The sequence below is a fragment of the Kogia breviceps genome, chromosome 16, assembly GCF_026419965.1.
Source record: "Kogia breviceps isolate mKogBre1 chromosome 16, mKogBre1 haplotype 1, whole genome shotgun sequence".
NCBI lineage: Eukaryota > Metazoa > Chordata > Mammalia > Artiodactyla > Physeteridae > Kogia > Kogia breviceps.
The window spans coordinates 9,445,065-9,464,350 of record NC_081325.1 but is presented as its reverse complement, the minus strand read 5'-3'; the positions used below and the strand labels follow the sequence as shown (position 1 = coordinate 9,464,350).

At 37.5% G+C, this 19,286-nt stretch overlaps 1 protein-coding gene across 1 annotated transcript in view; it reads right to left on the bottom strand.

Moving 5' to 3' along the window:
* The window catches only part of RXFP2 (relaxin family peptide receptor 2), a 96,115-nt gene that overhangs the window by 55,680 nt on the left and 21,149 nt on the right, over positions 1-19,286 (bottom strand). Inside the window, 1 exon segment of the mRNA XM_059042189.2 lies at positions 9,825-9,958. Within this exon segment, the coding sequence (XP_058898172.2) occupies positions 9,825-9,867 (43 nt within the window). The 5' untranslated portion in view covers positions 9,868-9,958.

Below are 19,286 nucleotides of genomic sequence, written 5' to 3'. Positions count from 1 at the left end.
TGTCCTCTTTGTTACTAACACCAAACATATTTTATAGCCTTCATTTTACTTAGTTCTCTGCAGCACCTGACACAGCCAACCACAGTCACCAGGTTGAAACCTTTTCTCCCTTGGCTTTGTGACGTCTCACTGCCCCGGTTTACTTCCTTCTTCTCGGCGCTCTCTAATGGCCCTGTCTCTATTCCCACCCATCTCCTTAACGCACTGGCTCTTTGTTTCTTTGTCAATATCCTGAATGTCACTGATATGCACTGGGTCAGAATCAAATCAATTAGAGAATTTAGAGGGACCTGCAAAGAGTTACTAGTATTTTACTTGGTCAAACAAGAACATTAAAAAACCCTAGGGCTTCCCTGTGGCGCAGTGGTTGAGAGTCCGCCTGCCGATGCAGGGGACACGGGTTCGTGCCCCGGTCCGGGAGGATCCCACGTGCCGCGGAGCGGCTGGGCCCGTGAGCCACGGCCGCTGAGCCTGCGCGTCCGGAGCCTGTGCTCCGCAACGGGAGAGGCCACAACGGTGAGAGGCCCGCGTACCGCAAAAAACCCCAAAAAACAAAAACAACAAAACCCTAAATTACCACTATTATAATAAAGATTGTAAGAAAAATGGTATTTTATGGCTAAAAATTTGAGAGAATATATGCACAGAAGAAAAGACAATCCTTTGAAAGGAATATATTTAGCTTTACAAAAAAACTCACTTATTTTTGCTCACGGACTGGTGAAACGTTCATTCCTGACATTAGTGGCCTGGAACACAGTGTTTGGAACTATGTGTGAGAAAGCCAAATCTGGCAATGTTGACCAGACTTCTTCGGGGCAGTGAGCCCTCTGTTCTATAACTCACAAATATTTTCTCCCAGTTTGTCACTTGTCTTTAACTTTGCTTACAACAGAGGCTCCAGAGAGGAAATGATCTGATCCTGACTTTAAAATACCTATGCGAACTAAAAATAGAAAACATTCTATTTTTAGAGTATTCTATATAAAATATTTAAATATTCTATAATAAAAACCCATAGCATATAATATACTTAATGGTAACTTTTTGTCCATCATTGCTACATCTTTTCAAGGCTGTCGTGGAGGACTTAGCAAACGTAGTGAGGCAAGGCAAGCAAATCAACCATATACAAGTTGCGAGAAATAAAACTGTCGTTATTCATGAATGATATGGTGTGAACATAAAAACTCCAAAATAATAAATAAATTATTAGTGCTAGAGAGTTTATCAACATTTCTGTAAAATCAATTTAATTTCTATATATCATCTACAAACAATTAGAAAGTGAAATGTTTAAAAAATACTTTTACTATAGCATCAGTTGTGTCATATTTAGGAATACACCGAACAAAAGCCTGCAAGACATTTAGGTAAAGTATATAAAATTACTGATAGACATTAAAGACCTAAATAAATGGAGTTAATTCTCTCAAACTGGGGAATTCCCTGGGGGGTCCAATGGTAAAGAATCCGCCGTCTAATGCAGGGGACGCGGGTTCGATCCCCGGTCGGGGAACTAAGATCCCACATGCCGCCGGGGCAACTAAGCCAGCGTGCCACAACTACTGAGCTCACGTGCCTCAACGAGACAGCCATGTGCCGCAAACTACAGAGCCTATGTGCCCTGGAGCCCACGTGCTATGACTAGAGAGAAAATCTGCACGCCACAACTAGAGAGAAGCCCAAGTGCCACAACGAAGATCCCATGTGCCACAACCAAGACCCAACACGGCCAAAAAAATAAAGAAAATAAATAAAGAAATATTTTTTAAAAAACAGCTTTCTGTACATGTAATTGAATAGCTGACATTTAAAAAAAAAGACCTAAATAAATGGAGTTAATTCTTTTCTCAAATTGATCTATGGGTTCACAGCAATTCCAATAAGAATCCAGGAGTGTACATGTATAGATGTATGTGTGCGTAGAAATGGATAAGCTGTTTCTCCAAGGCATATGGTGACGATAAAGGACAGGAGGAGCTAGCTGTGTCTTGAAGAAGGGACACAAGGTGAGAGAACTGTTTACCTGTATATCAGGACTTATGATAATGATACAACAATTCAGAAAGTTCAGAAAAATACAGATACACATGGACATTTGATTTAGGACCAAGTGACACTGCAGAGCAGTAGTGGGGGTTAGTCACCTCCAAGTAGATTATGGACCTAAAGATTAAAGGTGAAACAATAGGGTTTCTGGAAGATAATATAGGAGAAAAGACTTATCACTTTAGGGTAGGATTTTAAGGGAAATCAAAACAAAACAAAACAAAAAATGAAAGCATTAATCATAAAAGATAGCTAAATTAGACTATATTAAAATTCAGAACTTCTGTTAACCCCAAAATAAAAATAAAACAAAGTCACCATTAAGAATATGTAGAGGCAAGCCTCAGAGTAGAAGATGTTTCCAAAAGTTTTGTAGTTAGGAGAGAGAGGAAGAGAGAGAGAGAGGTCAGTCCTACAAATTAATTAAGAAAAGATGAACAGTAAATAGAAAAATGGGCGAGAGACTTGAACAGACACTAAACAAAAGAGGATATCCAAATGGCCAAAAACATCTGAGAAGGCATAAACCTAATTAGTAGTCAGGGAAATGCAAATTACCATATGCAAAATCAAATGACCAGTATGGTTACGTATAATTTAAAAAACTACCAATCATACACTGGTGAGAATGTCAAGCTATGCAAAAGAAGTGTTAATTGGAACAACTGCTTTGGAAAACAGTTTGTCTTTATCTACTAAACTTGACGATTGAGAACCTTATGAGTCAGCAGTTTCAGTTCTCTGTACATGCCCATAGAAATGCATGCACGTGTGCACCAAGAGACTCAGAGAGACAGCAATATTCACAGAAGCATTACTTATAATAGCCCCAAACTGGAAACAATACAAACATCCTTGAAAAAAATAAAGTGGATAAAAATTGTGGTATATTTATCAATGGTATACTGTAGAGTATTGAAAATGAACAAAAACTCATTCAAAGTGATTTCAGATCAAGCATAGCCAGTGAGCAGTTCTCCTTTACTTTTTTTTTTTAACATCTTTATTGGAGTATAATTGCTTTAAAATGGTGTGCTAGTTTCTGCTTTATAACAAAGTGAACCAGCTACACATATACATAGATCCCCGTATCTCCTCCCTCTTGCGTCTCCCTCCCACCCTCCCTATCCCACCCTTCCTACCCCACCCCTCTACGTGGACACAAAGCACTGAGCTGATTTCCCAGTGCTATGTAGCTGCTTCCCACTAGCTATCTATTTTACATTTGGTAGTGTATATATGTCCATGCCACTCTCTCACTTTGTCCCAGCTTACACTTCCCACTCCCTGTGTCCTCAAGTCCATTATCTACAACTGCATCTTTATTCCTGTCCTGCCCCTAGGTTCATCAGAACCATTTTTTTTTTTTTAGATTCCATACATATGTGTTAGCATACAGTATTTGTTTTTCTCTTTCTGACTTACTTCACTCTATATGACAGACTCTAGGTCCATCCACCTCACTACAAATGACTCAATTTCGTTTCTTTTTATGGCTGAGTAATATTCCATTGTATATATGTGCCACTTCTTCTTTATCCATTCATCTGTCGATGGACACTTAGGTTGCTTCCATGTCCTGGCTACTGTAAATAGAGCTGCAATGAACATTGTGGTACATGACTCTTTTTAAATTATGGTTTTCTCAGCATATATACCCAGTAGTGGGATTGCTGCGTTGTATGGTAGTTCTATTTTTAGTTTTTTAAGGAACCTCCATCCTGTTCTCCATAGTGGCTGTATCAATTTACATTCCCACCAACAGTGCAAGAGGGTTCTCTTTTCTCCACACCCTCTCCAGCATTTACTGTTTGTAGATTTTTTGATGATTGCCATTCTGACTGGTGTGAGGTGATACCTCATTGTAGTTTTGATTTGCATTTCTTTAGTGGTTAGTGATGTTGAGCATCCTTTCATGTGTTTGTTGGCAATCTGTATATCTTCTTTGGAGAAATGTCTATTTAGGTCTTCTGCCCATTTTTGGATTGGGTTGTTTGTTTTTTTGATATTGAGCTGCATGAGCTGCTTGTAAATTCTGGAGATTAATGCTTTGTCAGTTGCTTCATTTGCAAATATTTTCTCCCATTCTGAGGGTTGTCTTTTCATGTTGTTTGTTTTCCTTTGCTGTGCAAAAGCTTTTAAGTTTCATTAGGTCCCATTTGTTTATTTTTGTTTTTATTTCCATTTCTCTAGAAGGTGGGTCAAAAAGGATCTTGCTGTGATTTATGTCATAGAGGGTTCTACCTATTTTTTCCTCTAAGAGTTTTATAGTGTCTGGCCTTATATTTAGGTCTTTAATCCATTTTGAGTTTATTTTTGTGTATGGTGTTAGGGAGTGTTCTACTTTCATTCTTTTACAGGTAGCTGTCCAGTTTTCCCAGCACCACTTACTGAAGAGGCTGCCTTTTCTCCATTGTATAGTCTTGCCTCCTTTGTCAAAAACAAGGTGACCATATATGCGTGGGTTTATCTCTGGGCTTTCTATCCTGTTCCATTGATTTATATTTCTGTTTTTGTGCCAGTACCATACTGTCTTGATTATGGTAGCTTTGTAATATAGTCTGAAGTCTGGGAGCCTGATTCCTCCAGCTCCGTTTTTCTTTCTCAAGATTGCTTTGGCTATTCGGGGTCTTTTGTGTTTCCATACAAATTGTGAAATTTTTTGTTCTAGTTCTGTGAAAAATGCCATTGGTAGTTTAATAGGGATTGCACTGAATCTGTAGATTGCTTTGGGTAGTAGTCATTTTCATAATGTTGATTCTTCCAATCCAAGAACATGGTATATCTCTCCATCTGTTTGTATCATCTTTAATTTCTTGTGTACTCAGCAAAACCACTGTGTCGTTGGTTTACTAATTTCTTATTTCTTAAGGAGGGAGTGGTAATTAGCATCAAGACTACTTTATAGCTAAACTTGTGTATGAATTATACTTTTTTGAATTTTACTGTCCATTGAGTCAGTATATTGATCATTAGATCAGCTATTCCCTTGCTGAATACTTAATTTGTCCTTATAACCCCCAAAATTGAAAAAAGAAGACTTTTCAGGTAGTATTAACCTGTCAAATAATCCAAGTGAATCCAATTAGCAATCCTGGTATGCACAAAGAGTATAACAAGGAATTAGCATCCCTTACGAAAAAAAGCCTACTCATATTTTGATGTGCTAACTGCAATACCAGTGTTTCCAGAGGTGTGACCTATAGGGCAGATTCATCAGACCACCTAGAATGCTTCTTAAACGTACAGAGTCCCACACCCCACCCTAGACTTATCAGATCTATGTGGGGGCTAGAGTCCTAGAATCTATTTCTTTACCATCATCACAAGCGATTCTTAGCAATTCAATAATTGCACCGATCTTTGGCTATGGCTGAGAAGTTCTCTGGGATGCTGAAGGTCAAAGGCTTTAGAGGATCAGGACTGTGACTTGAACACAGGTCGGCTCACCCCTAAATCTAGCATCCTTGCAATTCTGCTGCCTCTCCTATCCTAACCCCTTCTGTTGTGTGGCACTCTACTTCATGATTTCAAATCTCTGGTGTGTAATGAATGCCCTTTCATGTCCAATCTCTGATTAAGCAAAACCTGAAGAATTAAAAACTACTTTCTTTACTGAGCTTTGGGTTAAAGATGGATCTATTGTGAGCAAATCCTAAATATGCTTCCCACAACAGTAGTAACATAGTAACAGAAGACTGTTACTATGCTTTTTCACTGAAATATTCAGTTTATTGAAGAGAGAATCTCCACAGAACGAGAACAGAGAAAAAGCTGCTGTTGTGAGAGGAGCTAAGCCCACTTGGTTGACAGGAGCCTAGACTGGATGAGCAGTTAGATCTGGCTCCCATGCCTGTTTGAGAAAGTGGCTGAATGCAGCCTGACCAGCAGAGGCTGGGACCCACATGAAGCTACCTGCTGGGACAGAGCCCCTAACAGTGCATGGAGGATGAAATGCCTCTGCTGACCACCTGAGGTTGTGATCTGAATATTGCCCCTTGCCCACGGCCAGTAGGGAAAGCAGTGGTGGTGCCTCTGCAAACTGAGCATGAGATTTGGAACTGGATCACCCACAAGGTAAAATCCCTGAGACACTCATAAACTACGGCTCAGAACTGAACACTCCAGTGGACTCTGCTGAGGCAATTCTGAGACCACTCATTGGGAGACATGTGCGGGAGAAGAATCCCTCCAACTTCAGGAAAATGTCCAGCCCTCCAAAAAAGAAAGAATTCATACCTGGGGAGCTGGGAGATAACATTATCTTCCCCTTATCAAATATACTCTATTAATACAGAACTTCCCTGGGCAAAAAAAGTGATATACCACTGATGAGAACAATATTTATTGCAAGTTTAGTTTTTTTCTATACATACACAACATCTAGAATTATAGGGATGAAGAATTGGTGCATGTGAACAAAGCACTTAAAAATGTTTCCTCTAATTCCGCTATGATTTCTTTTTCATTCATTAATTAATTTTTGGCTGCGTTGGATCTTCATTGCTGCGCATGGGCTTTTTCTAGTTGTGGCGAGCAGGGGCCACCCCTCGTTGCAGTGCGTGGGCTTCTTATTGCAGTGGCTTCTCCCGTTGCGGAGCATGAGCTCTAGGTGCACAGGCTTCAGTAGTTGTGGCACACGGGCTCTAGAGCGTAGGCTCAGTAGTTGTGGCACACGGGCTTAGTTGCTCCACGGCATGTGGGCTCTTCCCCGACCAGGGCTCGAACCTGTGTCCTCCGCACTGGCAGGCAGACTCTCAACCACTGCACCACCAGGGAAGCCCTCCACTATGATTTCTTACATAAACCAAGCACATTCATTTTGCCTGATGAATGGTAAGCAACATTTTTACCAAACAAGGAAACCAAGCTGTTTTGGGTTCTCAAACATATATATACTCCTAAAAAATCTGTGCGTTTGTCATCATATAACTATGTACACAAAAACTATTCTTAGTTAATTGAATTTTATTCAAGGCACAATTTCTTAGGATGAATGTGCCATTTTTCAACATCAGATTATGTGAAGCAACATCCCCATTTTCGTCTTTAAAATCCAGGTGACAGCCAACTTTGTCACTTCAAGTGAGAGTCCTTAAAAATATTTTACTGCATCTGGTCATATTCATTCACAGTAAGATGAACAAATGAATAAACATCTGTTGTGAGATGCATTTAGTTAGTGCCTTTAGAGATAACTTATCTCAAATGGCCTTAACTTCTGGGTTTCTGATATTTTTCCTCTTCCCTCACAGCAGGCTCCATTCAGCCCTGAAGCAGGTGAGTTTCTTTTTCATGAGTGGTGCTGCTTTAGCCTCTCAGGATGACTTTCCTGCAATCTAATTGATTTTCACAGCTATCGGCAGCATGGATGTAATTGTGTGAAATTAAAATTTAGTTCAAAAACATTTTTTTAAGTCACAGCATCCAAGTCGAACTGACATTACTGAGAAAGGACCAAGAGGAGATTTGATCTAGTCCATTAGGGGGCAGTCAAATACTGTTCACGTCCAAATGCTGCTCTAGCCCTGCTTCTGACGACTGCCTTTTTCAAGGTTAGCAAATTATTTGAATAAGTAGCAGCTGGTAGTTATCCAGTAGCATTCTGAATACTTCATGCTTTCAGTTTTCCATATAAGCCCATGTTTTTTGGTTTGCAATATTGTTCATAATTAGTCCATAAAAACCTTTTTTTTTGGAGGGAGTTCGAAGCTGGTTAACAAGGATACCCAGTGAATAAATGGATGATGAAATACATGAAAAAAGTGATAATAAGACATGTTATCTTTACTTATCAATTAATGTCTGTAGCTTAAGATGGTTGCATCATTTATTCATTAGGCATGCAAGGGTGATCATGGCCAGAAGAGAAAAGACAATCATATAATTGTTAACTTTTCCCTTTGTTTAGATCTGGTCTAAGAATCTATCACAAATATTCGTTTAAATTTAAAAAGCAATTTTTTCTCTTACATAATCCTAAATGACTTTTCTTTGTTTATGATAAAGAGCCTTACTGCTTTAACTGTATAATTTTAACTGCTTTAACTAATTTAACTCTAATTTTAGTGTGAAAAAGAAAAAAGTTTTGTTAATATATATAGCAAATTATTATTATTTTTATAAGTAGGAATAAGATATCAAAGCATTGGTTAACATATCTAACTTTGAAAATAAATGATTTTAAATATAAATTATCAATTGAAAATAATATAAAATTAGAAAGTAAAAATTTCCAGGGAATTACAATTAAATAAAAGATTGATGCTATGGATTTTAAATATGACATTTACTTAGAAATAAGAAAAAAATCATGTTTAAAATTTCTTTCCTTCTTTTTTTAAAGAACACCATTACTTTGTGGTAAATCTTAAAACATTATTTTAGTAATAGATATTTTTCTTCTCATAAAGATTTTGTTTTTCTAAGGCAAATCAATTAGATGCATTACCATAAGCAAAAGCAGTTAAAACTGGTTAACTATAGTTACAGTCTTGTACATTAAAGAATTTTTTAAGGGCATAAGATAACCTCTATGAAGTGTGTTGAATCCAAGAACCTATTTTTTAACTGTCTATCCTTAAAAAAAGAATTGAATATTATAAATGTGCATAGGGCATGAACTTCTGAGGGAAGAAGGCCTTGTATCAAGAGTAGACTGCTTTCTACAACTGTATTACATGCAAAATGAGTTCATATATTGTTTCTCCTTAGATAACACTTAGGTTTTCATGTAAGAAAGATTAAAATATAAGACAAAAATCATGTTACATGTATTAAAATATTTTAAAATAATTTGCAACAAAATTTTAGTATTCAAACTAAAATTTAAATATTAAAAAATCTTTTATCTGTTAGAAGTTCTTAAATAACTGCTCATAAATACTGCATTTTATCTCAATATTTAAAATATTCAGTTGACTTCATTTAATAAAATTAAACATTTTAAAAACCTAAAATGAATTTCTCAGAAAAGAAAAATAATTTTGAATTCTAACTTTAGTCTCAGAGGTTTATCAAAAGTCTTTAAGAAAGACTATGAACTTAAATACGTTTTAAAATAATAATAATAAACCCAACGTGCCTTGGGTATGATGAATAGATTATTTACAAGTGTACACGCTCATAACAAGTCTATATTTTTCTTTAAAACCAGGGGAAGATGAAATTTTATTTTTTCAGCTTTACAATAAAAATACTGCCAACCTGAAAATGCGCAGTTTGGCTAAAATGAAAAGTTTAAAAATAAAAAACAGAAAATAGAATTATCTGAATAGGTAACTTTTGTCCATTTTTAATTATTTTATTTTACATAGGTTTGCTCTTAGGGAGAGATACTGATTTTTAGATTTGTCTTTGGCTTTGCAGTTCCCAGTTTAACTATGTTAACAATGAAACACAGCAACTAACAATTATATAAAGTTTATGAACAGGTTGAACTTTCATAAGGCAAAATTTTAAGTTATTAATTGCATACACTTTTTCAAATACTAAACACAATTTCTCCATTATAATTGATTTCTTCAACCTTGTTTTCTAAAGCTATCTTATTACAATTTTAACAACATTTAAAGGCAAGTTTCCATGAAAAATCTGTTGCATCTAGAAATTGCTAGGATGGGACTATAGGCAACTAGTGATAATGACAATGCAAGCTGGGTATCTGTTTATCAAACACTGCAATGAGTGTATTCTAAATATGATAGAACCAAGTAGAAGTATTCTGTTCTTTTGGAATTGCACTCATTCAAGCAAGAAAGCAGTAGCCTTACCTTTGACATCCATCAGAACGATGAAATGAAGTAGAAGGAACATTGCAATCAATCTGCGGCTGAAGAGACGCTTGATACCAGCACACTGACAAGGGGTTCACAGCAACTGAGTTATTAGATGTACGCTCCTTAACCTGCGAAGGAGTTCTGATATAGTAACTTCAGTGCCTCCCCTGGGTCTGAGCATGCTTAATAGCTAGAACTTTACTGGCACGAGAGGAGATGGTCTTTGTCACTATGCAGCCTATCTTTTTCATTCTTTCTGTTTTGGTTTCATTTTATTTCAAATCTACAGTTGTATTCTTGGTCATTCATTCATTATAGTATGTACAGAGAGACATATATAAGACTCTGGTATTATTAGATAAGAAACATTTTTTTAAATCACTCTAAAAACATGTTCCCCTTAGAGCATGTAGTACAATTTGCTCTTAATTTAAATCCAAACACATACAGAAATTCTCAGATAGAAAGGGATATAGATTTAAACTGAAAAGGTGACGAAACTCTTTGCAAGCATATTTTTCATGCAATAAAAAAGTGACCAAAAAACTACTCACTGGCAAATACGTGAAGAATGCCTACTTCCATTCAAATGCACTTACATGGTTTCAAATGACATACGGAAAGTAATAACTAAAACATACGGCCCTGTGTTTAACAGTTACTTATTGTAAGACATTCACACAGTATTTTAAACTTCATTTACTTCCTCTATAACCATATATATTTTTTAATGGATAATTTTTTATTTTTATTTATTTATTTATTTTTTTTGCGGTACACAGGCCTCCCACTGCTGTGGCCTCTCCCGTTGCGGAGCACAGGCTCCGGACACACAGGCTCAGCGGCCACGGCTCACGGGCCCAGCGGCTCCACCGCATGTGGGATCTTCCCGGACCGGGGCACGAACCCGTGTCCCCGGCGGACCCCCAACCACTGTGCCACCAGGGAAGCCCTAAAATGGATAATTTAATTCTTGCTTTCAATCCCATGTTGCATACCTATTAGAAAATATTAATTATAATTCAGTTCTTACATCCTGAAAGCAGCTTTTAAAACAGCATAGCTAGTGCAAGTTAAAGTATAGAAAGGGACTTTGGTTGTAGGATTCAGTTGATCATCGTGTAATGACAACGAGTCTACAAAAGGACATCGTAGAATTTCGTTGTCTATGAAATTCTGAGAAATGTCTACGTAGACATATGAAACATTCTGTAGTTGTGATTTGGACATCGGATTTTGTAAGGGAATGATACAGATTCGCTTATATGTTGTTATTAATCATAACAACACTGAAACAACACTGAAAAACTATCCTGTGACAAATGGCTATTGTCATCACAAATCATAAGAGATGGGGTTTTCATTGCTCTTTCTTTCATTCCAGCCTTTGATAGAATAAAGATTCATTCAAAGGGAATTTCAAATAGAAAATATTTTATTTATCACATAATGTAGTTAGTTCTTTTCTCTTTTAAGAAGTGAGATAAATTCCCTAAGACTTTTTCCAGATACATTTAGATGTGTTCTCATCTTATTTTTCAAACCAAAAGAGAAAGCAACAAAGAAAATAAAGGAAAAACAATGAAAAGAAGTAGTGCAAGGTTTTTTTCTTATATTTCAAGCACCTTTTTTTCTTCATTAACCTCGAGGTCTTTTTAGAAAAAATTTGCCTTAGTTCATGTAAAAAAAATTCAGAGTGATCAGTTTTTCTTACGTTGTGTGTTCTACTAACAAGATGATGGGTGCTAGTTTCTGGTACTGAAACTTTGAGCATGAATTTTTAAGTGCAATTAAATACCATGAATTGCCCATCACAAGTCTATTTGAAGTTTAAATATATACTCCATGAAAACACAATTTTTGGAGAAAGAAGAAATTTCAAGATTTCAAAGAACTTAATTTCGACTTCTTCGTGAATATTAAGCCTTAGAAATAGATTTAAACTGTTAAAAAGTTGAATCACCGTCCCTTTGTGTGAAGCTTTTTGAAGTTAGTCTTTGAAATATTAACATAAAAAATCCAGAACTCCATAATTATAAATAATAGTTAAGAACATGTTAGGCTCATTCATTATTGGTTTCTAAAGACGGAGAGTGCAAGTACTGAAACGTGTTTCATTTAATATGTTTTAACTTTGATTTACTTAGTGTGAGTATCCAGCATTTTGAACTGAAACCCAAATGGCTGAAAGGTACACAAGGATATAATATATGTGTTTAAATAAGGGTGAATGGATCTACTCTTTCCTTGGAGACACAGTTGGTAAGGAAGCTCCAGGGAGTGCTTCATGTAGAGCTGAGAAGAAGACTTGTACAAACTGATTCAACCTTGGATATTAACTTCAAATATGCACAAGTTTCTTTTATTGATCCTTGCCTGAATCAATTTATTCCTTCATTCCAATCTCCTGTGGGTAGCACTCATATTTTTGGCAATAACAGTATAAAAGCTCATATAAATATAGTATTTAATAAATAGCATAATTCAATATAATTCTCGCTAATTCAAGGGAATTTATTTACTGAAAGGACTAATTACCTAGTTTAACATTGGGGGGGGGGCAAGGTTGGCAGAGAGGTAGGGGCATTTTCTTAGCCTCTACTGTAACTTTAATTCACATCTTAGAAGCCATTGTTACATATAAAGTTCTGAAATCCAGAACATAATTTAAATATGGTCAAAAAACCCTGATATTAACTCACTTTCAGAAGTGTGTGATTGTTTTTCATATAAATGAAATATGGTCAGAAAATTTAAAATATGGTCAGAAAACCCTGATAGTAATTCACTTTCAGAAGTGTGTGACTATTTTTCATATAAACTATAATTTACTATCTTGCTAAATCAATATTTTCAATCAAGATATTTGCTAAACACTCACACTGTATATAGGCTGGTTAAATGCCTCCATTTCCAGTCTCTAGTCTTTCATTCACAAAAACCATTCATTAGCTGTTTACTATCACTTTCTGTTTTGAGGGAAAGGACATAGGACAGTCAATGAAGGAATTATTATAATAGGTAAGATTTTCCCCAAAAAGATAAATTATGGAATAATAAATATAAGAATCCCACGCTCGTGATATTAGGCCAACAACGGCAATGTTCACTTGAATAGCATCCATACACAAAGTTATAGTAAAACCTTATTCAGCTATACCAGCTAAGCATTTGTGATTATAATTATGTTAGCCTTTCTTCATGAGATTATATCATTAACTCATCATTCAGCAAGACTGATATTTTGAGTAACCTTTTCAGCAATGGTAGCAGACTTATTTGCACTCTGTAACAGAGCAAACCTAACTGAATCACATAATCTCATTAGCATAGAGTGTCAGTCAATTAAGCAAACCAGTCCTGATAATAGGGTCCATTTTGAGAAGGGAAGTCTCAGTTAGGTGTTCTAACTCTGATATTTTATATTTAAAATAATTTAAGTCATGCTCCATTTATCTGGGAATTGCAACTCTTGGCAAGCTCAGTGATTAGGAGCATAGCTACAAACCCAGAGTAAAAAAATATCACCAAGACATCCACTCCTGGCAGGATGGTAGATTAGACACTCTGAAAAGCCTTCTTGCTTGAAAATAATAGCTCCTGCAGAAAACAATTTTCATGCATTTCTGGAGTGTTAAAAATGAGAAGAATTAAATCTAAAGGAAAAGCACAAGACAAAACAGAAACAAAACGCTGAAACGGCAATGCAGAACAGTAAACAGTAAACAAACATAAAAGGCAAGACGTGTGTGCAAAGAAATGCGGATATCAACTTTTAGACCAACTTTCAGACCAAGCTTGTGTCAGGGGCAAGGTCTCAGGGCTCAGCCTCAGCCTCCCCAGAGGATTAAGCTGAGCAATGTCAGAGGCACCGTGTAGCACCGTGAAATAGAAACATAAACTCTGTAGAAAACATCCTTAATTTAGTTCCTCAGGGTTTACCCAGATTAACATCAACCAAATATAGGCTCATTATGAAAGATCAACCAAGCACACTTGGGTGACACTTAGCAGAAATAAAAGCAATGGATTTAGAACCCCAAGAACTTCAAATATTGACATTATCAGTTATGGAATATAAAATGTTTACAGGAAGAAACACATGGAATCACAAAAATGAGCAAGAAATAAGAAACCATTCAAAAGAACCAAAGAGAATTTTTAGACACGAACAACATATTTGTGGAACTCAAGAACTCAATGGATGGGTAAAAGTAGTCATTAAGACATAGTTGAGAAAAGAAGTTGTAGATTGGAATAAAGAGGTAAAGAAATTATCCAAAATGCAGTACAGATAAACAGGGAATGAACAAAATTAAAGAAGAGTTAGGAGGAAAGAGTGAAAAGTTTCAACATACAGCTAGCTACTTAGAGTCCCAGAAGGAGTGAATTGTGAGAACAAGGAAGAGAGAATATTTGGGGGAGATCATGACTAAGAATTTTCTAGAAATGATAAAATATAAAATTTACAGATATAGGAAGAACAATTTCTAGTAGGCAGTGCAAACAAAAATAAATCCACATCTGGACATTTGGTGTTGAAACTGGGCAATATCAAATATACAGAGAAGGCTTTAAAGGAAAGCAGAGAGAAAAAACAGGTGAGCTACAAAGGGAAAACTAGAATATTAGCAGACTTCCAGGCAACAACGATGGAAGCCAGAATAGGTGCAAAAGCATTTAAATTCTGGGAGAAAATGACTGGCAACTAAAAACTGTGTTCCTAGGAAAACTATATTTTAAAGGGAGCAAAAGATGTATTAAAAAGTTAAGTAAGAACCCAAATGAAGGATACAGATAAGAAGTTAAATGGCCTTTCAGAGAAGGGAACAATCTGTTTGAGATGCAAAGACCATTAGATGAAACCTGTGCTCTGCATATCTTGAATATAACGGATTGAGAGATTAAGAAGTCATGTCAGCTATTCTACAGAAGTATTAAGATACTCTCAAGTCAGGCTGACGGCAGAAGGAAGTAAAGCAGATTCTTGTACCTGAGTGAGAGACTGAGAGAATACTGCCCACACGTACATGGCCAGACCAAAAAGAGGATAGTTACTCAAAAGCACATGAGAGATATTGTGGTACATTAGATTAGCATTCCCGATTATTCCACTTTCTGCAAAAGGATTATGCACCCCCACTTTTTGCCATGTGACTTGGCAGTACCTCTTATAGGTAGTGATATTTCTCCGCTGCATTGACTTTTTTTTTTTTTTTTTTTTTTTTGCAGTACGCGGGCCTCTCACTGTTGTGGCCTCTCCCGTTGCGGAGCGCAGGCTCCGGACGCACAGGCTCAGCGGCCGTGGCTCACGGACCCAGCCGCTCCGCGGCACGTGGGATCTTCCCGGACCGGGACACGAACCCGTGTCCGCTGCATCGGCAGGCGGAGTCTCAACCACTGCGCCACCAGGGAAGCCCTGCATTGACTTTTGCCTTTGTCGTGAGACTGATTTTGACCCATTAAATGTGACTAGACGTAGCATGTGCCACGTTCCAGCAGAGGCTTTAAATGTGCTTGTGTGGTGTGGCTTGGTTCCCCCCACACCCCCTAGCCAGAACGAGAGTCACGTGCAGCATGCTTGAACCTGAGTCCAGCCAAGCCCAGAAGAGCCGCAGATGACCCACAGACCCGTGAGCAAGGCATACCTGTTTATTGTTGTAAGCCACTGAGATTTCTATTTTATTGCTGCTGTTTTGGTTGCCACAACAAACCCTGACTCAGACACATGGATCTGGAAGTCATTGGTCCTGATCTGAGTTTTTCAGGACAAAAACTGAGGATATTGCGTTAGCAGCATGTGCTACGTATATTGAATAAATTAGTGCACAAGTTCCATTTTTATTTGAAGAAATTTTCTTTTGGAATGTCTTTTACATTATATATTATTCCCAAATTTCTTAGAGTAAATTATTCAGGTATTACTTGCAGAGGTGACATTCCCTTCATAATTCACAAAAATCATTCCTAAAGTTACTAAGTTCTTTTGTTTTTCTGAAATTCTGTATAATACGACTGAGCTTAAATAAACAAATAGGTGCTATTTTCTAGTGCATGTGTACCGTGGTCTCTAATTGCCTTCATTTTAAAGCTTCAGGTAACATAAAATAAATTAGAACACTATTTGGTGAATGTTTTAATTTTCAGGTCTGTGTATTGAGTTTACCCTGAATGAACGTACCTTAATTTATAAAATACAATATGTATATTGCTGAGTAATGATCTTTGATGTAAAGTGAAAAGCCACAAATCATTTTTATCTAAATTCTTCTCGCATTCATTATGCCAGCCCTTTGTTTTATAGGATCATAAAAACACAAACCTGGCAGAGGCTACCGATGCCTGCAAATCAGCCCGAATGCTCATGACGGCCATTATTCTCATCCCGTTCTCTTAGTTTGCCTTTTGCTTGAGTATGAACACTGATCTGTGCACTGCTTCTTCATTCTATCATTTTACATTCTTTTTTTTTTTTTTTTTTTTTTTTTTGCGGTTTGCGGGCCTCTCACTGTCGTGGCCTCTCCCGTCGCAGAGCACAGGCTCCGGACGCGCAGGCGCAGCGGCCATGGCTCACGGGCCCAGCCACTCCGCGGCACGTGGGATCTTCCCGGACCGGGGCACGAACCCGCGTCCCCCGCATCGGCAGGCGGACTCTCAACCACTGCGCCACCAGGGAAGCCCTATCATTTTACATTCTGACAGCTGGATGCAGTATCCAGAAAAGTGCCCAAATTGTTGGCCTTAGATGGGAGAGTGAGCAGAAGACACTGAGTAAGTAATAAACCGGTTAATTTCTGGATAGCAGACTTAATGCTGTTCACCTTCGTGCAACTCTTTGTTAACTCATGATGGATATTTTCATTTCATTTGTGGACTTATTCATTCAATAAACCTTTATTGAGTTTACTTATGTTGGAGCTGAAGAGTAGTGGGCGTGTGGCCTTACTGAGGATGGACTGAACGGGGCTGTGGGAGGTGCCCAATGCTTTCGTGGAACAGGGACAGGCTTAGGAAGTGCTTTTTAAGCCATGGGAAGAAACGTAGACTTTATGTGGCAGGAAAGGGAGAGCTGTTGAGAAGCTTTAATCAAATAGAAGGGGGAATGGGCTGGCCACTGTGTGGAGGGTATGTTGGAGAGGACACAGTCTGGAAGCAGGAGGACCCATTAGATCCACTGCAGTAGCCCAGGAAGGCATGGACCAAGGCAGAAGGGACAGAGAAGAGGGAACAAATCTAAGATATACTCAGGAGGTGAAATTGAAGGGATATGGTGAGCAATGGAAGGAAGGGAGAGAAAGATGGCTCAGGTGATTCTCCGATCTCTAAACTGAGCCACTGGGTAGTAGACCCAGGAGGAGGCGTGTTTTATCAGAGACAATGTTGACTGAATATTTCCACGTGCTGAACTTGAGGGGCCTGAGGCACATCCAGAGAGCAATGTCTAGCCAACAGTTGGAAACAGAAGTTAGAATTCAGGAAGGAGGTATGGTGTGGGAAGCAAGGAGTCTCATTCATAGAATAATTACCTAAAATACTTTAAAATAAAGAGATTGAAAAGCAACAATTAAAAATTTTTAATCATATAGTTGCTATACATAAATATAAGAAGGTATTCATTAGAAGCTTTAAAGTCATTAAAATTCTAAGGCACTAGAGCTACACACAGCTAATTTCAGATTACTATCTAATGAACATTCATTATAGGACCAGCATAGCTGGTCTCCATTTGGGTAAACCAAAGTAAAAGATCTACGAAAAAAAAAAAAGACAATATCACAGAGAGTAGGTGAAGTAATTATATGTACACGTGCATATTTCAAGCACATATGCAGAAAATTAGTTAGAACCTGTCAATACAATGGTACTGGATTTTAGAATGCATACTTAAGGCACATAAAGCTGACAAATGAATAGGAGTAAACACTAAACTTCGTGAAGATATCGAAAAGTTTTATGTTGTGGGATCTGATACAGCAGCTAACTTCAGAATCAAGTTAATGAATCCAAATAAGTAGGGCCAAGAACAGGGCTAGATAAAGGTTAAGATCCTCTATTAAATCACAGAGCTGTCCCTGAGGCAGAGGCATGTAAGGATGGCTTCTCTAGGTATTTTAGGAGTCGCCTGAGCTCCGATGAGAACCAAGGGAGCTCAAAGAGACTCTGGAAGGCAGCCTGGATAGGAGCTGAGGTGAGAGAGAGAGAGAAAGAGAAATGATTTCACTGGCTAGTGCCAACAGTGGCCTGAAGTTCCTTCGTGAGTCATGCAGCATAGCAGGCTGCCTAGAATCAACACTTTCTTCCCGTCCACATGCCTCTGTAGGCTTAAGACATCTCCCATTCTTTTAGTCCTATTTAACATATATATATGTGCGTGTGTGTGTATACACACACAGCCACACATGTGACATACGAAGATGGTAGAGGGAGGGGATGCATCATTAGAGTACAGTATTCGAAGAGCAAATAGGCCAAGAGGAAGGAACTAAGTAGTAGAACAATTGGTAACAAGAACTTATGAAGTGAACACGTACACTGGAGAACAATGAAGAAAAATAGGCTAAAATAAAGAGATGTTTCCAAATGTCATAGCCACACTTAGAGTAAGCCCATGGAAAAAAAGAGAAAATCCAGAATTGTATACTTATATACATTTTTTTTTCTTTTCTGCTCCGGAAAGCTCAGAGAGTGAAAAAGCTTCCAAAACTATGTTAATAATACAGTTTTTATTCATCTCACATCTGGTAGTGTTATTTTTCTGTTTGAGGCAGTTAATAACCAGTTACTCTGGAAGTCATACAACCATACCAGGCAGGATCATATATAGATAATTGTTAACAGAACAACAATCCAAGGCTCAACAATAAACAGCAGTTTTCCCTGGAGTGGCTTGGATGCTGGCTTTTGAGGATGGCCAAAGCTTACATCATCACAGACTACTAGGACATTTACATGAACTGGTGCTCAAGAAATATTTAGGTCTCCTATAAAATTTCCCCAAAAAATGCCTACAAAATTTTCCAAAAGATTTTCCAAAGAATTTTGACTTTCCTATAGCAGAGTTCTTTTGTCATTTCCTTATCTTTATGTTGTTCAATTTTTACCTTGTTTTTTGCTGTTGAAGTTTTTCAGAAAAAAATCTGAAACTTAAATTATAATTTTGTAACTATTGCCAAATGTAGCAATGAAGTCGCCAGTGGATATAACAGAAACACACAGGAAATCCCTAAAAAATTAAAACAGAATACGCAACTCTGTGTTTCTTATAAAATGGAGATATTTGATTTCTAACACTTTACCAGGACAGACCTCTGGGTCCTAAATGAGCTCATGGCCTGAACAGCGAACTCTGTAAAACACTATCTTCCCAGGGGAAAATCACTTCTAACTCAGAGTTCTTCTATTATTCTCAATGTAAACCAAAATGTTGTGTACAATGAAAGGGGTATATATTTATAT